This window comes from Otolemur garnettii, unplaced genomic scaffold, assembly GCF_000181295.1.
Source record: "Otolemur garnettii isolate 467f Iridium unplaced genomic scaffold, OtoGar3 scaffold00015, whole genome shotgun sequence".
Taxonomy (NCBI): Eukaryota; Metazoa; Chordata; class Mammalia; order Primates; family Galagidae; genus Otolemur; species Otolemur garnettii.
This window is the reverse complement of record NW_003852410.1, coordinates 17,716,409-17,738,213: the sequence shown is the minus strand read 5'-3', so window position 1 is coordinate 17,738,213 and position 21,805 is coordinate 17,716,409. Positions and strand designations below refer to the sequence as shown.

Below are 21,805 nucleotides of genomic sequence, written 5' to 3'. Positions count from 1 at the left end.
GGCCCGGGCTGGGTTCAAACCTGCTAGCCTGGGTGTATATGGCTGGCCCCCTGCCCACTGACCTATGGGCACCACCGCTCCCTAGCTTTCCTCACAGTCCCTCATAAGATGCCGTGCACAGAGGCTTAGTGTTGGTCTCTTCCCACTAGGCAGGCAGCTCTACTGGAGCAGGATTTTGTCATTTTCTTCTACCCTGGGTGTACCCCAGCACCTCGCCCAGGGCCAGGCACTACTCAGTGCATGACTAAGACGAAGTAAACTGGCATTGCATAGTGCCTCCCACTTACAGACTTATACAGGTTTATAAAACATATCAACTTAAAAAAGACTTGATATAACTTGAACTTCTCTCCATGGCATAAGTAGTAATCTATGCTACAGACGTACAGTGGGAACAGGCATGGTGGTTCATGTCTGTAAGCTCAGCACTTTGGGAGGCCAAGGTGGGAAGACTGCTTAAGGCCAGGAGTTTAAGATCAGCCTGGGCAACATAGTCAGACCCTGTCTTTACACAAAATAAATCAGCTGAGCATGGCGGTAGGCACCTAGAGTCCCAGCTATTTGGGAGGCTAAGGCAGGAGGACTGCTTGCGCCCAGGAATCTGAGGTTGCTGTGAGCTATGAGCTATGCTAATACCACTGACAAGGCAGCAGAGTGAGACCCTACCTCAAAAAAGTAAAAAAAATGTACAGTGGTTCTCTTTTTTTTACATAGGATGTAGCTTCTCTCCCAAGTTGCATAAGAGATAAGATGCATGACAATACCCCAGGTAACAGGAATTTATTAAAGTAGCGATTCTTAAGAGAAGAGTTGGAGAGAGGTCTTGGCACTGCATCTGAATCTGGGCTAGGAATGTGGGTGACTTGGAGGATTTGGAGCTGGAGGGGAGTAACTGTGTAGTCTGAAAAACTTTCCGAGACGATTCAGACGTGCTCCACCTCTCCCAGAGAAGCTCTGAAATGCAATGTGCTTTTTCATCTCATCTCTTTTGTTAAAATGATTCATAGTTCCCTTTAAAAACGCCGTAACTCTCTGAACCTATCTTCACTGTGGCATTTGGACATTTCTAACTGTTTCCATTAGGAATAACCCTGAGGCATACCCTGGTGAGGTACTGCGACTGATGGGCCTCCCTTCTCACTGTATTAACTGCCTGGGACCGCACACCCGGTATCCAGGACTGGGGGGCTCTGTGTTCCATGCTCCAGTGCATGCAGCAGTGCTATGTGGGGCCAAGAGGCAAAGACCTTGATCTCCATGGAGGCTCCAATTCGTCCAGAGGCTTCTATAATGTCCAAACATCAAGACAGAACCAAATGATCTCTTTGGTTCTATTCTGCAGTCAATACAGGCAACCAAGAGGGCTGGTGCTAGTGTCTACCAGGCCAGATGTATCATCACTGGGTCTGTTTTCTCTAAATAGGAGACTGGAGACCTTGTGAGAGGCAACTGATTTCACGGGGGGCATAAGACAACCCTACTCGTAAGACCCACACAGAACTGCCTTCCACTCAGTGACCTCAGTCAGTGTGCTTAATCTTTGGGGTGTGCTCTGGCTTTATCATCTCTCTAATTAAGTTGGAGCAACAACAACTACTTAATTGGACTAATAACAAAGACTATTATGATCTCACTAGACTGTTGGGAGGAAGAATTAAGTGAATAATTAAAAACTTGATAAGGGTTTTTAACCGTGCAAGTAGTTAAGGGAAAGTAAAGCCAAGTGATTAAGGGACACTCTTGAGATAATGCTAAGTAAGTGCCGAAACTCAGAAAAAGGTAGCAGCCGCTCTGAAATTCAGGAAGCTGCTTGGAAAAGATAGAGTGGCCTCTGGAATTCAGGAAGCTATTTGGAAAAGATAGAGCGGCCTTATGTCTTCCCTCTGCAGAAGGGAAGATAGGGTTTTCCCTTCTCTGGTATTTTGAGACCAAAAATAGACCAGATACTCGCTGTCAAAGAACTAGTACAGGCTCGGCGCCTGTGGCTCAAGTGGCTAAGGCACCAGCCATATACACCTAAGGTGGCCGGTTCAAATCCCCAGCCCGGGCCCGCCAAACAACGATGGCTGCAACCAAAAAATGGCCAGGCATTGTGGCGGGTGCCTGTAGTCCCAGCTACTTGGGAGGCTGAGGCAGGAGACTCGCTTGAGCCCAGGAGTTGGAGGTTGCTGTGAGCGTGATGCCATGGCACTCTACGCAGGGGGATAGCTTGAGGTTCCGTCTCAAAAAAAAAAAAAAAAAAGAACTAGTACAGAAATCTGGTTACTAAATAAATGGGGCTTGTTAGATGCCCTGAGAATATAATGCTGAGCAGTTACGGCACCATGTGCACAAAGATGAAAGTGCAAGGATGCCGACTGCAACATCAATTTTAATATAAACACTGGCAACTGGAAATGGCGTAAATGCTTAATTGGAGACTGGATAGCTGAATTATAGAAGCACAATGAAACAGATTTTTATATATCCAAGAAAAGCTCTCCAAGTTAAGGAAAAAGTAAGTTACCAGACACCTTATGCTGTTTTTCTCTAAGGAGGGGAGAAAACGGGGGGTAGAGGTGAAGGTTGAAGGCGGTAGAGAGCAATTTTTACTTTTCAATCTATATGTTCTTGTGGTTTGAAATGTTCACAGTGATAATGTAATTCTCTGTGAAAAAGAATATTTCATTAATGTTGAACCATTTTCCCTACGTGATGCAAGATTGAAACTGTGCGATCCTCTGACACCTGCTTAGTTACTTACACGCAGTTTGTCCCTTTGCTTGGTGGTTGTGTTTTTTTCTCTCTCCATTTCCATGGACACAAGCATTTATTTACATCACATTCTTCCCTGGAAAATCCACTGTTTTTCCGTAGGGTTTCTGTGTACTTTTCTACACCGGATACACTCTGGACAAATCCCCACTATGCTACTGCCTGCCTGGGCTTCATTTGTTTTATTTTTACTTTTGAGAAAGACTCTTAACAGAGCATTATGACACCTGAGAAGCCCCTAGCATGTTCTTTTTCAGTCATTAGTTCCTCCACTACCATGTTTATTTTTTGTTGTTGTTGTTTTTGAGACAGAGTCTCACTTTGCACCCTTGATAGAGTGCCATGGTGTTACAGCTCACAGCAACCTCAAACTCTTGGGCTCAAGTGATTCTCTTGCCTCAGCCTCCCAAGTAGCTGGGACTACAGGCACCTGCCACAATACCTGGCTATTGTGAGGCGGGGTCTCACTTTTGCTCAAACTAGTTTCAAACTTTTGAGCTCAGGCAATCCACCCGTCTCGGCCTCCCAAAGCGCTAGGATTACAGGTGTGAACCAGTTTGCTTGGTCCTTTCCTGGGTTTTAACCATACTTTTTTTTTTTTTGAGATAGACTCTCACTATGTTGCCCTTGGTAGAGTGCCGTCGCATCACAGCTCACAGCAAACTCAAACTCTTGGGCTTAAGCGATTCTCTTGCCTCAGTCTCCTGAGTAGCTGGGACTACCAGTGCCTGCCACAAGGCCCAGCTGTTTTTTTTTTTTTTTTTGGTTGCCGTTGTCATTGTTGTTTAGCAGTCCTGGACCAGGCTCAAACCCACTAGCCTCGGGTATATGTGGCCAGTGTCCTAGTCACTAAGCTATGGGGGCCGAGCCTAAACATATGATTTCATCTGGTAAGAAAGAAATTCTAAACCAGACTGGCGAGAAAAAAAGCAAAAAACAATTTGGGTGTGTCAACACTATTCCCTGAGTAAGTAGCAGCAACCTTCCATGTTCACCATCAATTCATATAAAAAAAGATGCTGGGCGGTGCCTGTGGCTCAAAAGAGTAGGGCGCCGGCCCCATATGCCAGAGGTGGCAGGTTCAAACCCAGCCCAGGTCAAAAAAAAAAAAAAAGTGGAACATCTTATTACCACCATCTTATTTCATGGATCAGATTCAATTAAAGAAAAAAGGGTGTTTGTAAAATCTGATATAATGTTGTGAGGCAATAATAGTGGGAACAAAAGCTCCTTCCCCCTAAAAAAGAAAAGCATGAAGCTCCTACTTTCAGTGCATAAAACAAAGTACATTTTTGTCATCTAAAAATTAGCATAATCTGAGAATAAAAGACCATTCCTCAGGTTGATCTAGCTTCATGAAAATAAACTAGATTTATGAGAAACCTACTACCTTACCTTATATTACTGTCTTTGGCTTTAGACCAGGAAAACAAAAGTTGTCATAACATTTTTCATCAAATTTAGGATAATAGGGAGAGAGGGTCAGTACATAAAGAGTAAATTTCAGCTCAATTTTTAATGTTCTGTATCTTAAGATAGGTACAGGAACATGGTATTACTATTCCCATAACATTTTATTTATCTTAGATTGTGATGCTAAAAAATAGTTCCATGAGGAGCGGCTTTGGGAATCACTGGTTAGGTGGATGCATCCATTTCAGCATATGGTTTAATGACTTGCCCAAGCAGAGCTCAGAGGAGTCAAGGAAACTTCTGGTTTGACAAAAATCAAGCAGACACAGATAACAACACCACAGCTTTTAAAAATAAAAAGTACAGGGCCCAGTCCCTGCACGCAAACAAAACTCAGACCTCTGTACTGTTAAGATAATTCTTTCTGTGAGCATTTGTTTACATTTTATCTTCTATTTGAATTAAGGCAAGAAATTGTAAACAATTCAATTATTTCCAAGTCTCTAGAAAACCTTATTCCTACATAAAATGTAATAGAAAACGTCTGCTGTATTTCAAGTAAGAATACTAAAACTATGTTGAGTTAGGAATAGGCTTATGCATTAAAATATATTACTCATGTTTTTCAGCTGTAAATGGATCTAAGAGGCTTTGAGGAATAAAGGAAGGTGACTTTAGCCTTCATTTTCAAAGAAAATACTCTATATAGTATCTATGGTAACTTGGTTTGAACCAAGATAGTAGAGAATCTCTTTCACATAATTTTGTTTTGTTTGGTCTCTTTTCTTTTTATTCTCTCTGATCACCCACAATTTTAAAACAAACAAATAATAAAACACATTTAAAAAATGGAGAGGGATGTTGGATGGGTCTTAAGGATACATACCTCACAGCAAAGTACAAAATGGCTGGGCCTGGTTTCTTGGGTAAATCATGGTCAAGAACTCGGTGATCTAGCTGTAGCCAGTTCTGCTGACCTCTGTGAGCAAAGCAAAGGAAAAGTATTAAACAGAAGTTCAGAAAAGCTCAATACCACGCCGTGTTGGTAAAGCTGCAGGGAAATAGTTACTGTCATACACCGATGGTCCAAGCATTACTAGAACCTGTTACAATTGGGGATGAGACCAATTCAGCAACTTTTATCAAAACTACAAAAGCACCTGACTCTGGACCAGCATTTCCATTTCCAAGAGTATATCACATTTTGCACATGTGACAAATGATCTGTATGTAAAATCACTCAACTGTAGCATTGTTTTTAAGTAGCACAAAGGGTGGAAGTAACCTCAATGTCCAATAGAGTATTACTAAAAAATTATCTAAAACTGTAAAATACAACACAGCCATAGGACAGGCTGGAGAAGCTAGGCACTGTCTGGCCAGTTCATGCCTATAGTCTCAGCTACTTGGGAGGCTGAGGCAGGAGGATTGCTCAAGCCCAGGAGTTTAAGGCTGTAATGTACCATCTTCACACCTGTGAGTAGTCACTACACGCTAGCCTGGGCAACACAGCAAGACTCTGTCTCTAAAAAAGGAGAAAAGGGCTGGGCGCCTGTGGCTCAAGTGGCTAAGGCACCAGCCACATACACCTAACTTGGCAGGTTTGAACCTAGCCTGGGCCTGGCAAAACAACAATGACAGCTGCAACCAAAAAACAGCCGGGCGTTGCGGCGGGCGCCTGTGGTCCCAGCTACTTGGGAGGCTGAGGCAGGAGACTCGCTTGAGCCCAGGAGTTGGAGGTTGCTGTGAGCTGAAATGCCACAGCACTCTACCCAGGGGGACAACTTGAGGCTCTGTCTCAAAAAATAAAAATAAAAAAAAAGGAGAAAAGGCTAAAGAGGCTATTTACAAACGTGAAAAATTTCTAAGATACAATATTAAATCAATAGCAAGATGTGTAACAGTAAGTACAGTGTACTGCCATTTTTTAAATTAAAGAAAGAATAGGCATACATATGTGTAGGTACATATTTTAAAAATTTCTGAGAGGAAAAATAAAAAACTGATAACATGGCTTGCCTTTGGAGTTAAAAAACTGGGTACCATTATGTTAAGCTTTAAATTTTTATGAAACATGAATTTTCTTTCTTTTTTTTTTTTTTTAAGACAGGGTCTCATTTTGTTGCCCTCAGTAGAGTGCTACGGCATCATCCGCTGACCTTGGCCTCTCAGAGTGCTGGGCTTACAGGCCTGAGCTACCATGGTTGGCTTTGAAACATGGAATATTGTAAATAATTAAGAAGGAGGAAACTTCTGGTTTGACAAAAATGAAGCAGACACAGATAACACCACAGCTTTTAAAAAAGTACAGGTCCCAGTCCTCTCCGGGTGCTAGCTCCGTATCTATATTATGGACTTACAAATATTTAAGTATTTAAGTATTATTAAGTATAATAATATTTAATATTTATTTACTCAAGAGCCTCACCACGTTCTCTGTAGACTTTGACCTCTAAAGGATCAGAAGGATTGATGACACTGTGGCTCAGGGCTGTTTACATGGCTTTCCAAGGTTGTCCCAACTAGTCCTTCAGTTTTAGACTGTAAATTCCTGGAGGGCATGGACCTCATTTTGCTTGCTTACATAAAATTCAACTTAAGAACATGCTCACTGTAGTGGGGTGGGGTGTCAGATTGTAACAAAATCTATAATGGGCCAGACGACATTTTCCAACTTATTTTGGTCCTTTATAAATAATCAAAAACCTAAATCAGAAAATTCTAAGCCAGTGGTTCTTAACCTTCCTAATGCTGCAACCCTTTAATACAGTTCCTCATGCTGTGGTGACCCCCACAACATACATGTTTTCCTTTTGCCTTAGGTAACCCTTGTGAAAGGGGAAAAGGTCATTCAACCCCCAAAAGGGTCGCAACCCACAGGTTGAGAACCGTTGTTCTAAGCTGTATTCATTATAAGCAGATAGCAAAAGTGCGCACAAGTAATAATAATAATAATAATAATAGACTTTCTTTTTTTGAGACAGAGTCTCACTTTGTTGTCCTGGGTAGAGTGCTCTGTTGTCATAGCTCACAGCAACCTCAAACTCTTGGTCTCAAGCAATCCTCTTGCCTTAGCCTCTCTGGTAGCTGGGACTACAGGTGCCCACCACAATGCCTGGTTATTTTTAGTAGAGATGAGGTCTCATTCTTGCTCAGGCTGGTTTCAAACTCCTGAGTTCAAGCAATTCACCTGCCTTGGTCTCCCAGAGTGCCAGGATTACAGGCATGAGCCACCACACCCAGCATAACAGCCATTCATTACTGAGCAACTACTCTGTGCCAGCCCAGCTAGAATTTCTTATACATTAAACTATATTTTACAGTAAGTCTGCAAGGAAAAAGGCAAAATGGAAATTTGAATCCAGGACTTTCAGTACTGGAGAAAATGAGGTGGAGGTTCAATCAGCTTTTATAACTTTTGGCTTACTCTGTGATAACTGAGCAGTTTTAACACTGGAAAAATGTATCTTTGTTTCCATAGTTACAAGATAAGCCTTTTGATAACTGGTCCCCTAAGTTTCCTTGGAGGAATATTATAAAGATAAATAAGCTGATAAAAATAACATAAGGAAGGTTCTTAGAACTACTGCTTTTGTATATGAAAATAAAGAAAGGCAGGAGACTGAAATTTAGAGATTCTCACCCCTATTTCATCAAGTTCAGGATGCCCCATTCTAATTTCAGAGATGTTCAATGTGTGTCTTGAAATACATAAAATATTGTGTAATATCAAGTCCCAAAAGTTTTCTTATGGAAAATGAGTCTAATTTTGAATTGTCCTTTAAGCTTTTATGTAGAAAAAATATGGCATCATTTAAAAACCACTGAGCATACTTATATGAACTCATATGGAAAGGAGTCTAAGAATGAGTGAAGTAAGTCGTACAATAATGTATACAGTATAAACCAATTATGTGAACCAGTGAGGCACAATCAATAACACTACTAAATGTGGATGAGAATTTTTAGATATAGTTCTTGGAAATTGCTAATATTAGTTACTCTACAGAAGAAACTACAATGGGAGCATGAGGTAATCAAAAGGGAATGAACTTAGATATTAAACGTTTTTATAAGAAGGTACTCATGTATGTATAATATAAAACAATTTTTAATAAGGTTAAGTTATTTTAAAAATCTAACCACCATCTTAACCAATAGGAAAAAGTCTGGAAGAATTTTATAAAAAAATGAAAATCACCCTTAATCTTACCACTGAGATATAGTCAAGGTTACTTGTTACTTCTAACCTGCTTGTCTTCTTCAGAAAGTACAACAGACCTAACCAATACCCTGAAAAGAAAGACAGTCGTAGCCACCCTCATCAGGCTGTGCAGATCAAACAAAGCAAGTTTTCTTTCTGGCTAGAATTGTATCCATGGGAGGCCCATCATCTCAGGACCAGCCAAAGGGACAGTGATAAAGTCACAGTTGTGCTGTTATTTCTTCACAAAAATAAACCCAAAACTTATTCAGCACAGCTTTTCAAAACGTGGGAAGGAAAAAAAAAAAATGAGATGGAAACCATTATGGTGCCTAGAAGGGCTGAGGCCTCAGGAGGGCCGTGACTGCCCTCTAGGGGTGAAAGACTCACCCTGCACACACCACTGCAGAAGGCACTGGCCAGTGTCATGGCAGGAACTCTCTCCCTCTAACCCGCTGGGAATTTGTTTTGGTTGGTCACCACTACTTTTATTATACAACTGCAGTCTATTTTTCCATTTCTTTTCTTGGTCTGTGAATGAGTACATAGAAAGTAGCTAGTTTCACTGACAAAACACCCCTCTCAGCTTTGCCTCACTCTATTTAAAGACGTCTACCAAAGGCAAAGGTGATGGCTTCGAAGCTGGAAAATGCTATTCTGACAGTATCCTGGGAAGAATCCGACTTGGTGGTTTATGGGGGTGGGGGTGGGAAGTACTGAAAGAAAATACTTTCCAAAAATATTTACCAAAGTAAAAGGACTAGACCTGTGACCAAGACATTCCGCGGACACACCCTTAGACATAAGGAATTTTCCAGACCTGTTCCCTGGAAAAGTGGAGATGGTCAATTTCTATGGCCCCGCCCCCAAACCCCAGCACATGGCTAGAGCCAGAAAGACATCTTCTCAAACTGGTCAGAATTTAAAAGGGCACTCTGACGTCACTTGCAGGGAAGTACACAGAGGACCTTCTGGAGCCAGGGTTTTTGGAAAGACTATAACCATTCACCCATGTAGCCAAAGGAGATAGCTGAAAAAGAGGCTTGCAAGAACCCTTCTCCTCCCAATATAGTTTTTTTTTTTTTCCTGAGACATCGTCTCACTTTGTCATCCTCAGCAGAGTGCTGAGGCATCATAACTTATAGCAACCTCAAACTCCTGGGCTCAATCAATCCTCTTGGGTCAGCCTCCTGAGTAGCTGGGACTACAGGCACCCACCCCAACACCCAGCTATTTTTTAGAGACAGGGATCTTACTCATGCTTAGGCTGGTCTTGAACTCTTGAGCTCAAGCAGGGGTCTTACTCATGCTTAGGCTGGTCTTGAACTCTTGAGGTCAAGGCCACCTGCCTTGGCCTCCCAGAGTGCTGGGATTACAGGCGTGAGCCACTGCACCTGGCCACTTCCCAATACAGTTTTGAGAAAGAAATCCCTAGGCAGATGAGGAGGGCAGTGGTCCAGATCATTGAAGGAAGTCATTCATTTTATTCCTTTTCTTTCTGGGAAAGAAGTTCTGACTTATCCACTGTTAGTTTATGCTCAACTGAGCTTGAAGCTTTTCCCGAAGCCTTCCATGAAGCCAGGACCCTCTTTCCCAGCCTGCCATAAAACTTGCAGTTTAAGGACACTTTGACACTGCAGTCATGGTCATGATCTTCTGTGGCTTGGGGTGTCCTCCTCATCTATGTGACTCACAGAGCTCACCTGTGATCTTGGCCACATGATCAGACCAATGTCTTCACCATTGTTCATTATCATGTGGCGCATTTGCCCACAAAATACCTCTTGTCTGGAATGCATCTCCTCTCCCCTCCATTGAAAGTCTACAGGCCTTGCCAGGGCCAATTTTAGTTGCATTTCTGTGTGAAGCCCACTCTAGTCCTCCTTCAGCTACTTCTGAACACTCTCTTATTGCCATGGCTATGGACAATAGGGTGGTGGCTCTTTGATATTGTGGGCCTGTGCTATGAGTCTTGCATATCTTACCTGATTTAACCACTATTTAATATTAGAACCCTATTACAGGTGCCTAATGTGGTACTTACTATATAGATACTACTATTAGTATTACTATATAGGTACTATTAGTCCAGTGTATAGGTGTATAGGTGTGACCTTAGGCCATCCAGAGATGTCAAGTGACTGGCCTAAGGTCACACAGCTACCAAGAGTCCACGATGCCTGTTCTTGCCTCCCTCTCAACCCTCATCTTGTACCACTCCATGTCTTACTCTTGAGGCACACCAACCATGTTTTATCTTTCTCAAAAACAAACCAAAACACACCATAGAAGTCAAGGTCAGCCCCACTGAGACTTTTGCACTGGCTTTTATTTGGACTGTTGCAGAACTGGGTCTTGCTTTCCGTTATATTTCACTTCCTAGAAGCTACCCTGCCTCATCCTGTCTAAACCTGCCCTCAGTTTTTCTTGACCACGGCCTCATATTTTATGTTCTTCAATGCGTGTATAATTTCCAGGGTTTTCTCATATGTCTATTTGTTTACTCTTTGTGTTAGACTATTCCACTGCAATATAAGTTCCACGAGGGAAGGGACCTTGTCAATGTTGCTCATAGCTGAATCCTGAGCACTAGAACAACACTTGGCATGGAGCAGGCATTTGAGAAATATTTGTTAAGTGAATAAATTACTCCAATACTTATGCTCTTAACCTCTACTCTCCCTAAATTATAGTGCTTATAGCAGTTACAGTTTATACCATACAAATAAGCCATTAGGTATTTATGGTTTTAGGTCTTATCCTGTTTGCTAGCATTTCATTCACATCCAGGGTCAAGCTCCATGTGTGTTTGTGTTCAATCACTCATTCGTAAGAACTAGTTTTGGCTTTCCAGTTCAAGCTCAGGGTCAATAGGCATCTGCATTTCCCACTTTATCCAGCAGAGGACAGATCATCGTGAATCTCTCCAACAGTAGCTAATGCGTGAACAGATACTTCTGTGATTTAGAGTGAAGGGGGAGATGGCCAGTGAACTCTTTTCCGCTTTGTTGAACCCTCTTCAAGAAATACCCAGAGTCCGGAATCAAAAATTTCAGGTTTTTCTATGTCTTCTGACAATCTAGATGTGCCTGTTTCTTATTGACCCCAAGTCCCAAGTCTATTGGCATTTCCCGGAGGCCTTCGGTTCAAGCGTCACCCAGGCTGGAAGTAATCAGAAGCCACAAGGTGTTGAAAATAATGAACTCCTTCTTGAGATGATTTTCCACCTGGTTAAACTGAACAACTGAAAAAAAACACTTCAATTGGAAGCTTCATGGAAAGAATGCTGGGTGGTTGGCCAACATATTTTGTGTCTGGAACACATTTTCTTGACTTTTATTATTGGAGAAGCTCTTTGGAAACTAACTCCAAAAGGGGCAAGGGTTCCTCTGATAATGTATCAGGTTGCATATAACGCAGGCAAGTTTGGCTGAAATAAAAGAGACCCAGACCCAGACACACACACACACACAGAGCCAGGAGCTAGTAAATCCAAATACATTCACTTACATAGAGTTTTAAATTCCCATGTATTTATTTTTACATACATGCCTCATTTCAGAGAGGATTTATATGACTGATAAATATATATAATACGCAGTAACTTAGCATAAAACATGAAAGGAAAAGAAAAAAAAATAGCAGGCTCGGTTCCTGTGGCTGAAGTGGCTAAGCTGCCAGCCATGTACACCCAAGGTGGCAGGTTTGAATCCAGCCTGGGCCGCCAAACAACAATAACGGCTGCAACCAAAAAATAGCCGGGCGTTGTGACAGGCGCCTGTAGTCCCAGCTACTTGGGAGGCTGAGGCAGGAGTCTCTCTTGAGCCTAGGAGTTGGAGGTTACTGTGAGCTGTGATGCCACAGCACTCTACCCAGGGGGACAGCTTGAGGATCCTGTCTCCAAAAAAAAAAAAAAAAGAAAGAAAGAAAGAAAGAAATAGTAAAAATGCAACATAAAATGGACCTAAGTGGTGGTGGAAAAGGTCATTCCATATTAAACTACAGGCATATTTTCAAGTGAGTCACAAATTCACTTTTTTTTTTTTTTTTTTTTTTTGAGACAGAGCCTCAAGCTGTCCCCCTGGGTAGAGTGCCATGGCATTACAGCTCACAGCAACCTCCAACTCCTGGGCTCAAGCGAGTCTCCTGCCTCCGCCTCCCAAGTAGCTGGGACCACAGGCGCCCGCCACAACGCCTGGCTATTTTTTGGTTGCAGCCGTCATTGTTGTTTGGCGGGTCCGGGCTGGGGATTCGAACCCGCCACCTTAGGTGTACGTGGCTGGCGCCTTAGCCGGTTGAGCTATAGGCGCCGAGCCCACAAATTCACTTTTAAACTGTCTTCCTACCAACACCAAAACATTGATTCAGTTTCAAGATGTGAGTGGTTAACAACATGGTAATTCTACTACTGGTACATAAGCTAAATTAGAAGCACAACCTCATTCAAAGACATCTGAGGACAATCAATAATAACAATGGATAACAAAATCATTACTACGAATTTCTGAAACAACATTTTGAGTTCTTAAAATGGTCAATATTTCTTTCCCTCTTCCTTTGCAACAGTCCTAGGAGAAAAGTCTTGTATTAAAAAACCTTTAAGGGGCAGCACCTGTGGCTCAGTGGGTAGGGCGCCGGCCCCATATATCGAGGGTGGTAGGTTCAAACCTGATCTCCACCAAATTGCAACAACAACAAAAAATAGCTGGGCGTTGTGGTGGGCGCCTGTAGTACCAGCTACTCCGGAGGCTGAGGCAAGATAATCACCTAAGCCTGGGAGTTGGAGGTTGCTGTTAGCTGTGTGACACCATGGCACTCTACTGAGGGCGATAAAGTAAGACTCTGTCTCTACAAAAAAAAACAACAAAAACTTTAAGCAGAACATACTCCAATTCTTGGAGTATTTTTTCCTCTTTTCACTAATCATAAATGACAGGAAATAGGTAGTCCAGGCAAACAGTAAAGAATGACATGAAAACTTCGAGTCATTGAAGTCATCAAACACTTACGAGTCATCTGCAAACGTTATTCCAAAGTATTCCTTTTCTTTCAGGTTAAAATGTGAAGCCACGAGGTCCAGCAATTCCCTTGATAACAGTTTGGGCTGTCAAAATAAAAATCTGGTTAGAAGCAATTTGGTTGCCTCTCTCTCACTGCTAAGTAGTTTAAAGAAGCTTCTGTTTGTTTTTAAATACCTGCCCATTTTCTGATTAGGCTGATTTGTTATAGATCACTCTGTAAGAGTTGTGGGAAGGAGAGAAGATGGGAATAGGCATGTTAACAAGATCATAATTTTCCTGTGTTTGCAACTCATCTGAATACCTTACTGTTTTCCTCTACAGTCACAGTGTGCTTTCTGATATGTTGGTGTTGTGGAAAAAAACACTCTTTCATATGTAGCATGGTGTGAGTGCCCAAGACCAGGAGTATTGAACACTTTACTGCCTAGTTACCAGAGATACTATAAAAGATTGTAGGTCATGTCTGTAATCCCAGCACTTTGGGAGGTGTAGAGGGGAGGATCACTTGAGGGAAGGAGTTCAAGACCAGCCTGGGCAACATGGCAAGACCCTGTCTTAAAAAAAAAAAAAATTGTAGAAATAATCACTTGGTGGTGGTCAGCTAAAGAAGCTCAAGCCCCTAGGTTGAAACCACAGAGGGAACTAGCAAATGATAATAATAGCAATAACCATTTATTATGCGGAACTCCTATTCATTATCTCATTTAATCCTTATAATAAGCATGTGAGGTAGGGCTTTTTATTTCCATTTTATAGATGAGCCAGCTAAGGTCAAGAGAGGTTAAGCGCTTCACTTGATGTTACATTGTTAGCAAGGACAAGGATTTGAACTTCCAGTTCTGTCTCATTCCAAAGCCTAAGCTTTTCCTTTCTAAGGATCAAGTAAGTGTGCTCATCCTACACATTAGCAACAACAGTATTTGCTGAATACCTAGGGAGAAGATCATCTAATCTATGAGGTTTTGGGAAACATTGGGCCTGGTGGGGAGAAGCATGGATTGGAACAGAATATCTATGAGACTGATGATGGATTTATGGGTGTTGGGGAAAGAAAGGGTGATTGCTTAGAAGTACTCCAGATGGATTCTTTTAAAACTTTGAGCCAAAGAGTTTAGGGTACACTATGATGGTTTGAAGGTTGGGTGTTTGTTGTTGGGGAAGAAAAAATGGACATGATTTGGAGAAAAAAATAAAGAAAAGAATCAGGTAGAAATGTAGACTAAAAGATTTGCCTACTGTGAAACTTTGGCGAAACTACTGTTAACTGTACCATTTTTACTCTAAGCCTAAGCATAGTGGGCTATGGACAAGCCTTGGAAGGGAAAAGAATTTAGGTTTGAACAGAGGAAGGAATTCTAGCTTAGCTGTAGGTATGATCTGTCTGCAGGGACTTCCACAATTTCTCAAGACTCTTGGTCCAGAGCAGGTGTCCTCAAAACTATAGCCGGCGGGCCACATGCAGCCCACCTAGGACATTTATCTGGCCCACTGGGTGTTTTCGCTGCTGCTGCCTGTCCTGCTTAGCAGCCGACTCGTCCTGAGGCCTGCAGTCTAGCCCTCCAATGGTCTGAGGGACAGTGAACTGGCCCCCTGTTTAAAAAGTTTGAGGACCCCTGGTCCAGAGTGTTGGTTGAATAGAAGGAGAAGCATCAACAATTAAAATAGCATCGTTCATATATGCTAGATGTATTACAAAGATATTGTACTTCCATGCATAATCTAGCGTGGTTTTAACTCCAGTTCTGTGATGAAGACTAGGCTGTCTTAATCCTGGCTCTTAACTTGCACAATGCCATGCAGCTGGAAAGTGGCAGAATGTAGATTCTCACATCACAATAACTCCTTCAGGGAAGTGTTATGATTCCCAGTCTACCATAGAGAGGTCCAGAGAAGTAGTCCTTTGCCCAGGGTCTCACAGCTGCTGAGTATCAAGCTGAGATTGAAACCTACATGTCTCTGAATCTATGTTACCAAGTTAAAACTACTCTTACGGTCCAGGTATGGTGGCTCACACCAGTAATCCTATTAATTTGGGAGGTTGAGGAAAGTGGATTGCTTGTGCTCAAGAGTTTGAGAACAGCCTGAGCAAGAGCGAGAGACCCTGTCTCTACTAAAAATAGAAATAATATAGCTGGGCGTTGTGGCAGGAGACTACAGTCTCAGCTACTAGGGAGGATGAAGCAAGAGGATTGCTTGAGCCCTAGAGTTTGAGGTTGCTGTGAGTTATGATGCCACGGCACTCTGCCTGGGGTAGCAGAACGAGACTTTGTCTCAAAGACAAATGAATGAATGAATGAAGTAAACAAAAAACTACTCCTATGAATAGACCAAGCTTTTTTTACTTTGAAGCATTCCCCCCTTAATCAATCCTGAGACACTGGCTTTGAGGCACAGATAGCAGCCTGCACACGGGCCATGAGGCTCAGAGAGGGAACCAGGCTGGGGTATCCCTGTGTAGACAACATCTATCTGTGCTAAAACCAACGTGCATAACGCCTACCTGGATAATACCCGCCTGGCTAGCACCTACCTGAACCAGCAGCTCCAGTCTCCTGTCATCCAAGAGGTGCACCTGGCAGTGCCTGCCTTCTGTCATCTGTGGAAACAAAACAGCAAGAGTGATGTCAGGGACAGGGCTGGCAAGTAAACCTGCTCGAACGTGTATTATTTATTTTATAAGGGACATACTCAGCCTAAAAATGGCCTAAGTCGAGTTAATCAACAAACTTGGCCAGAAACAGATTTATTATATGGCATTAACTTGAATTTGAAAGAAGAAAAGAACAGAAAACAAAGGCTAGTCGATATATTGAAAAAATAGCACCTATACACCATGCTGAATTCAAACAATGCACACAAGATTATACATGTATTATGAAAAGTAGATCTTTCCAGAGGAAACTACTATATTTTTCCTCAAATCATTACTTTATTTTTCAAATGAAAACGCCTTTACTCATAGGTGTGTTTTAATAAATACCATGCACTCATTATTATAAGAAGAAAAACAAAGACTAAAATTAAAGTAGAAAGTATCACTGGGTGTGACTGCACATGCCCATAGAACCAGCAACCTGGGAGGCTGGGGCAGGAAGGTCTCTTGAGCCTAGAAGTTCAAAGTCACAGTGAGCTATGATCAACCTGTAAATAGCCACTACACACCAACCTGGGCAAAATAGCAAAACTCTGTCTCTTAAAAAAAAAGCCGAAGTGCAATGGCTCACGCCTGTAATCCTAGCACTCTGTGAGGCAGGCAGATTGCTTATGCTTAGGACTTCAAGACCAGCCTGAGCAGGAGTGGGACCCCATCTCTACTGCAAACAAAAAAACTAGCTGGGTGTAGTGGCCAGTGTCAGTTGTCCCAGCTACTCAGGGGCTAAGGCAAGGAGATCACCAGAGCCCAAGAGCTGGAGGTTGCTGTGAGCTAGGATGCCATGGCACTCTACCTAGGGCGACAGAGTAAGACTCTGTCTCCAAAAAAAAAAAAAAAGAAAGAAAAGAAAAGAAAAGAAAAGAAAAGAAAGAAAGAAAAAGGAAAAAGTCTCCATTTTGGAAACTTTTGTCCTTTTGCCTTCCTTCTTAGTATATATACAACTGTAGTTAAAAACAGTGAAGATACATAATTAAGAATAGCTCAATGAGTTCGGTGCCTGTAGCTCAGTGGGGCTGGTGGGTTCAAACCTAGCCAGAGCCTGCTAAACTATGACAACAACAACAAAAATATAGCCAGGCGTTGTGGCTAGCACCTATAGTCCCAGCTACTTGGGAGGCTGAGGCTAGAGAATTGCTTAAGCCCAAGAGTTTGAGGTTGCTGTGAGCTGTGATGCCATAGCACTCTACTGAGGGTGACATAGTGAGACTCTGTCTTAAAAAAAAAGAAAAAAAAAAGAATAGTTTGATGTATACATTTTCAATTATATTTAATTTTTAATCACTTAAAATTGCAAAACTGGGAAATATTCACTGTAAAATACTTTATCAAGTCACAGAATGCTAAGATTTCCCTTGCTTAATTCATTCTTCAAACCATTTTATCTACAGAAAACCCCATCTTGTCAGTTTCTTTCTTTTTTTTTTTTGAGACAGCCTCACTTTGTCATCCTCGTTAGAATACTGTGGCAGCACAGCTCATAGCAACATCCAGCTCTTGTGCTTAAGTGATTCTCTTGCCTCAGCCTCCCAAGTAGCTGGGACTACAGGTGCCTGCCACAATGCCCGGCTAGTTTTTGGTTGCCGTTGTCACTGTGTTTAGCAGGGGCAGGCCCAGGTGGCGGCTCGAACCCGCCACCTTTAGTGTATGTGAGTAGTGCCCTACTCACTGACCTGCAGGTGTCAAGTCCATCTTGTCAGTTTGACAAGAATCTTCATAGATTGCTTTTATGTATTTTCAAATATATGTGTACATTTTAAAAATGTTTTCATTTTACATATTTTACTTTAATACATATTATTATTTATTATTTCTTACATATTATTTCTTTATAATTTAATACATATTATTATTTATTATCTTAATTTTTTTGGTAACCATCCAGAAAGGTAATATCAATACATATCTCTGTATATGTGGATACATATGTGTATTTCTTTCTTTTTCAATTCAAGTATCAGTAGGACTATGTTACACTTGCATTTTTTGTTTTTTGGGGTTTTTTTTGTGAGACAGAGTCTCACTCTGCTACTCTAAGTAGAGCACTGTGGTGTCATAGCTCACAGAAACCACAAACTCTTGGACTTTAGCCTCCCAAGTAGCTGGGACTACCGGCTGGCACCACTGAGCCTGGCTATTCCTGGCTAGCTTCTCTATTTTTAGTAGAGATGGGGTCTCACTCTTGCTCAGGCTGGTCTCTCACTCTGAAGCTCAGGTGATCCACCTGCCTCAGTCTCCCAGAGTGCTAGGGTTTCAGGTGTGAGCCACCACACGGGGCACACACTCACTGTTTTCACTCTTGGTTTTTTAATTCAGCATTTCTTGGAGAGCTTTTAAACATCAGCACATATAAATGGGGCTCATTCTTTTGAAAGGTACATTCATCCTGTGGATATATGATAATTCAATGAGTCTCCTGCTGAGAAACACTTAGGTTGTCCCCACTCTTGTGCTATACAGGCAATGCCACCATGACATTTCACACTGGGCTTTGTGCATGGAGGCAGAATCCCTGGGTCACTTTTGAAAAGCAAGGGCAGCATTTTGTCTCTCAGCTGTTCCGCAAAACTGTAAGATCTAGAAATATGGAGAAACCAGGTAGATAGTAACAGCCTCTATTACTGAGGGCCACCTGTGTACTCAGCACTGCACTAGGTGTTTTAAATAATTTCTGAGTTTCACAGTTATGTTCTGGGATTGGTATTATCATCATCACTTAACAGATGAGGAAACTGAGGCTTGGAGTAGGATATGTAACCTGTTTTCAATATAAAATACATTAATTTTTACATTTACTCATTGCTCTAATAGTGTTAAAAGTTGTGCAGCTGGTTAGATCATGGCATTATGGCGATACGACCCACAGGAACCACTGAAGTGGGCAAAGAGGTAAGTGAGAGCAGAGCAAACTAAGGGGTCCTATGGCCACAGATTCTTTTCTTACCTCTCTAAAACCAAGGTCAAATACACATCTTCAGTGGGAAGGAGAAAGAGAACAAACCTTGCTAGTTCTAGTCACTTTATGTATCTTACCTCATTAAAGTGCTAAAAAAAAAAATCAATAACATGGAAACATCCCCATTTTACAGATGAGAAAATCAAGGTACATGGCTCGTGGTAATTTATTCAAAGTTACCCGGGCAAGAAAAAACCCAAGTGAAGATCTGAATTAAAGTCTAACTGAAAAAAGAATAAAGGTCTTTTTTTCCCCTCCTACTTTCAATACTAAAGGAGGAAATAAATATGAGAAAAATTAAATAAGTCATTTTACTTCTTTGGTAAAACCACCCACCAAAGGCAGTCTGAAGTGCAGAAAGATATAACAAAATAATACTCAAAAGATCACACAATATGAATCCATTAAGGAATATGTCATAACTCATAAAATATTTCAAGCTACTCTGTTCCACAATCTAAATAAATTTATTTCCTTATTTTTAAAAATATATATATATTTTTTTGCCTTTCCATTTTGCTTTGGTGATCTTCTCTTAAGCTAGAAGATTAAACAGTAAATGTCTTCTGCTGTGTCTAATCATCTTATGACAAACGTGGGCAGTGGTGGCCATGTTTCTACAACTTCATCCTGCTCCTTCCGCCTCAATTGATTAGACATTCGATTAGGGTTAGACATGTGACCTGAGCTGGGCCAATCAGAACCTCTGTCCAGAGAATCTGGAATCGGGTCTGAGAGGATGAAAACTTGGTTGCTGCGGGGCGGCCGTTGCCTAATGTGTGTGGAGAAAGGAAAGCAGAGAGAATGAAGGAGACACGTAGTGAGGAGGAGGCAAGAGAGAGCATGAGACCGAGAGGAAAGGCTTCTGAGGCCACCGTGAGGGTTCCTAATGACTTTCCTGTCATTTCCAGGCCCTTCCACTGGTCTGGGTGACTTTTATCCTTGAGTTCCATAAAACACCCTGCAGTCCTTCAACAAATCCACTTTTTATTTTCTCTCTAAAGTTAACTTGAATGGGCTTCTGCTTCTTGCAACTAAAAGCATCTTCATAAGATACTGCTGATGTGCTATTAAGGACAGACTTCCCCTAACTGATGTCATTAATAAGGGAGAGTCCCCACACATAATCACTCATGCTCCCTCATATCGATGAAAATACCACACAACTACCAAGGGTGACATCTGGGAACGAAGTGAACAAACCCCTCCTGGTATGTTGTGATAAGCGACCACACAGGGCAGGCTGGAGAAGGGCAGCGTAGAACTAGAGAGAAAAGACACGACAGCTTCATGCTCACGCAGCACACGTGGCGGTCGGTCAGCATTCACTGAGCCCTTTCTTCCCTCTGCTAAGAGGATGGTTCCACTGGGAAGTCAGGGAGCTGATTTGATGGTCGCTAGCAACAGAAAGGCCTGCTCTCATCACTTAATAACAAGATTCATACTTGGCACGACTAGACCCAAATGCAAAGTCCAAGCACTTCACCAAAATGTTTACCATACTCATGGTGTGACACACATGACCAAGTGACACAATGTAAGAAAGCTCCCACACAGCCCATTCTCAATGGATCAGGTAAATGGACAGAAAAGTAAAAACAAGTATCATCAAGTAGGCATACGAACTCATTTCACTTCCAGAGGAAAACGGTTTGAGTAGGAATAGTCAGAATTGTGGAACTTGTAAATAGAAAGACTCCTGGAAGGCATATATTAACCCCCACTTATTTTAGATATGGGGATACAGATGGGCTCAAAGCTACACGACACAGGTGGTTAATTAATGCCAGACCTGGAATTAAAACTCAGGACTCCCAGGCTGGAGGGTAAATGACCGGCACAAGGATATTCAAATAATAAATACCATCTTCTTCAAATGAACTTTTTCCCAACAGGTTAATTTTAATTTTTAAAATACTATAACAACAAAAAGAAAAAAATCCAAACTAGGCATTTCTTATTGTTTTAATTAATTGACTAATTAATTTTTTGAGATAGATTCTCATACTGTTGCCCAGGCTAGACTGCTGTGGCATCAGCCAAGCTCATAGCAACCTCAAACTCCTAGGTTCAAGGGAGCCTCCTATCTCAGCCTCCCAAGTAGCTAGGACTATCTCCACCTGCTCCAATGCCTGGTTAATTTTTCTAATTTTAGTAAAGATGGGGTCTTGCTCTTGAGGGTCTTGAACTCCTGACCCCAAGGGACCCTCCTGTCTTGGCCTCCCAGAGTGCTAGGACTATAGGCATGAGCCACTGTGCCTGGCCCTTATTTATTTTAAAACTTGACAGTTATCCATGTTTCATTTTCTAATGTCAAAACATGAGTCACAGTTAAAGAAAGCTATATGCGGAGCATAAGGAATATAGATACAGGATCATTTTTGAACCCCACAAAGACCATCAGAATAGTTTTAGAATTAATCCCTACCTAGTGGCAGTTAACAGTAGCAATGGCTCAACAAAAAAAAAAAAAAAAAAAAAAAATCACTTTCTTAACATCCACCCAGATTTGATATCTTTCCACCTCCTCCCCATTTAACCCCAGGAATTCAGAGGTAAAAATTGTGCATGTTGGATTAAGACTCCCACCTCAGTCTGTGGCTGCCCTGTGTTTGCTCTCCAGCGGGGAAGAGTCAGTCCTCAGAGTGTAAGCGCTGACTGCTGGTGGAAACACTTTGTCCATCTGGTCAGTGGTCAAATGAGGAAGGTCAGAAGGGAAGTGAGATTCGGCTATAGGCCACATCTCTGGTTTCCTGGGGCTCCCAGACATGGCAGCCCATGGTGGGACTCTAGTCTACAAGACAGAC

General features: G+C 41.9%; 1 protein-coding gene across 4 annotated transcripts in view; it reads right to left on the bottom strand.

Annotated features, from left to right (window-relative positions):
• Positions 1-21,805, bottom strand: part of FRMD4B (FERM domain containing 4B) — a 163,410-nt gene that overhangs the window by 121,293 nt on the left and 20,312 nt on the right. For 3 of the 4 annotated variants that reach the window (XM_023510692.1, XM_023510695.1, XM_023510694.1), the window contains exons 2-4: positions 15,923-15,988; positions 13,381-13,475; positions 5,054-5,146 (exon numbers count right to left, since the gene is read on the bottom strand). In XM_023510692.1, the coding sequence (XP_023366460.1) occupies positions 5,054-5,146; positions 13,381-13,475; positions 15,923-15,988 (254 nt within the window). Of the gene's footprint in view, positions 1-5,053; positions 5,147-13,380; positions 13,476-15,922; positions 15,989-21,587; positions 21,656-21,805 lie in introns of those variants that run through there. The other variant, XM_023510693.1, reaches the window with a different exon arrangement.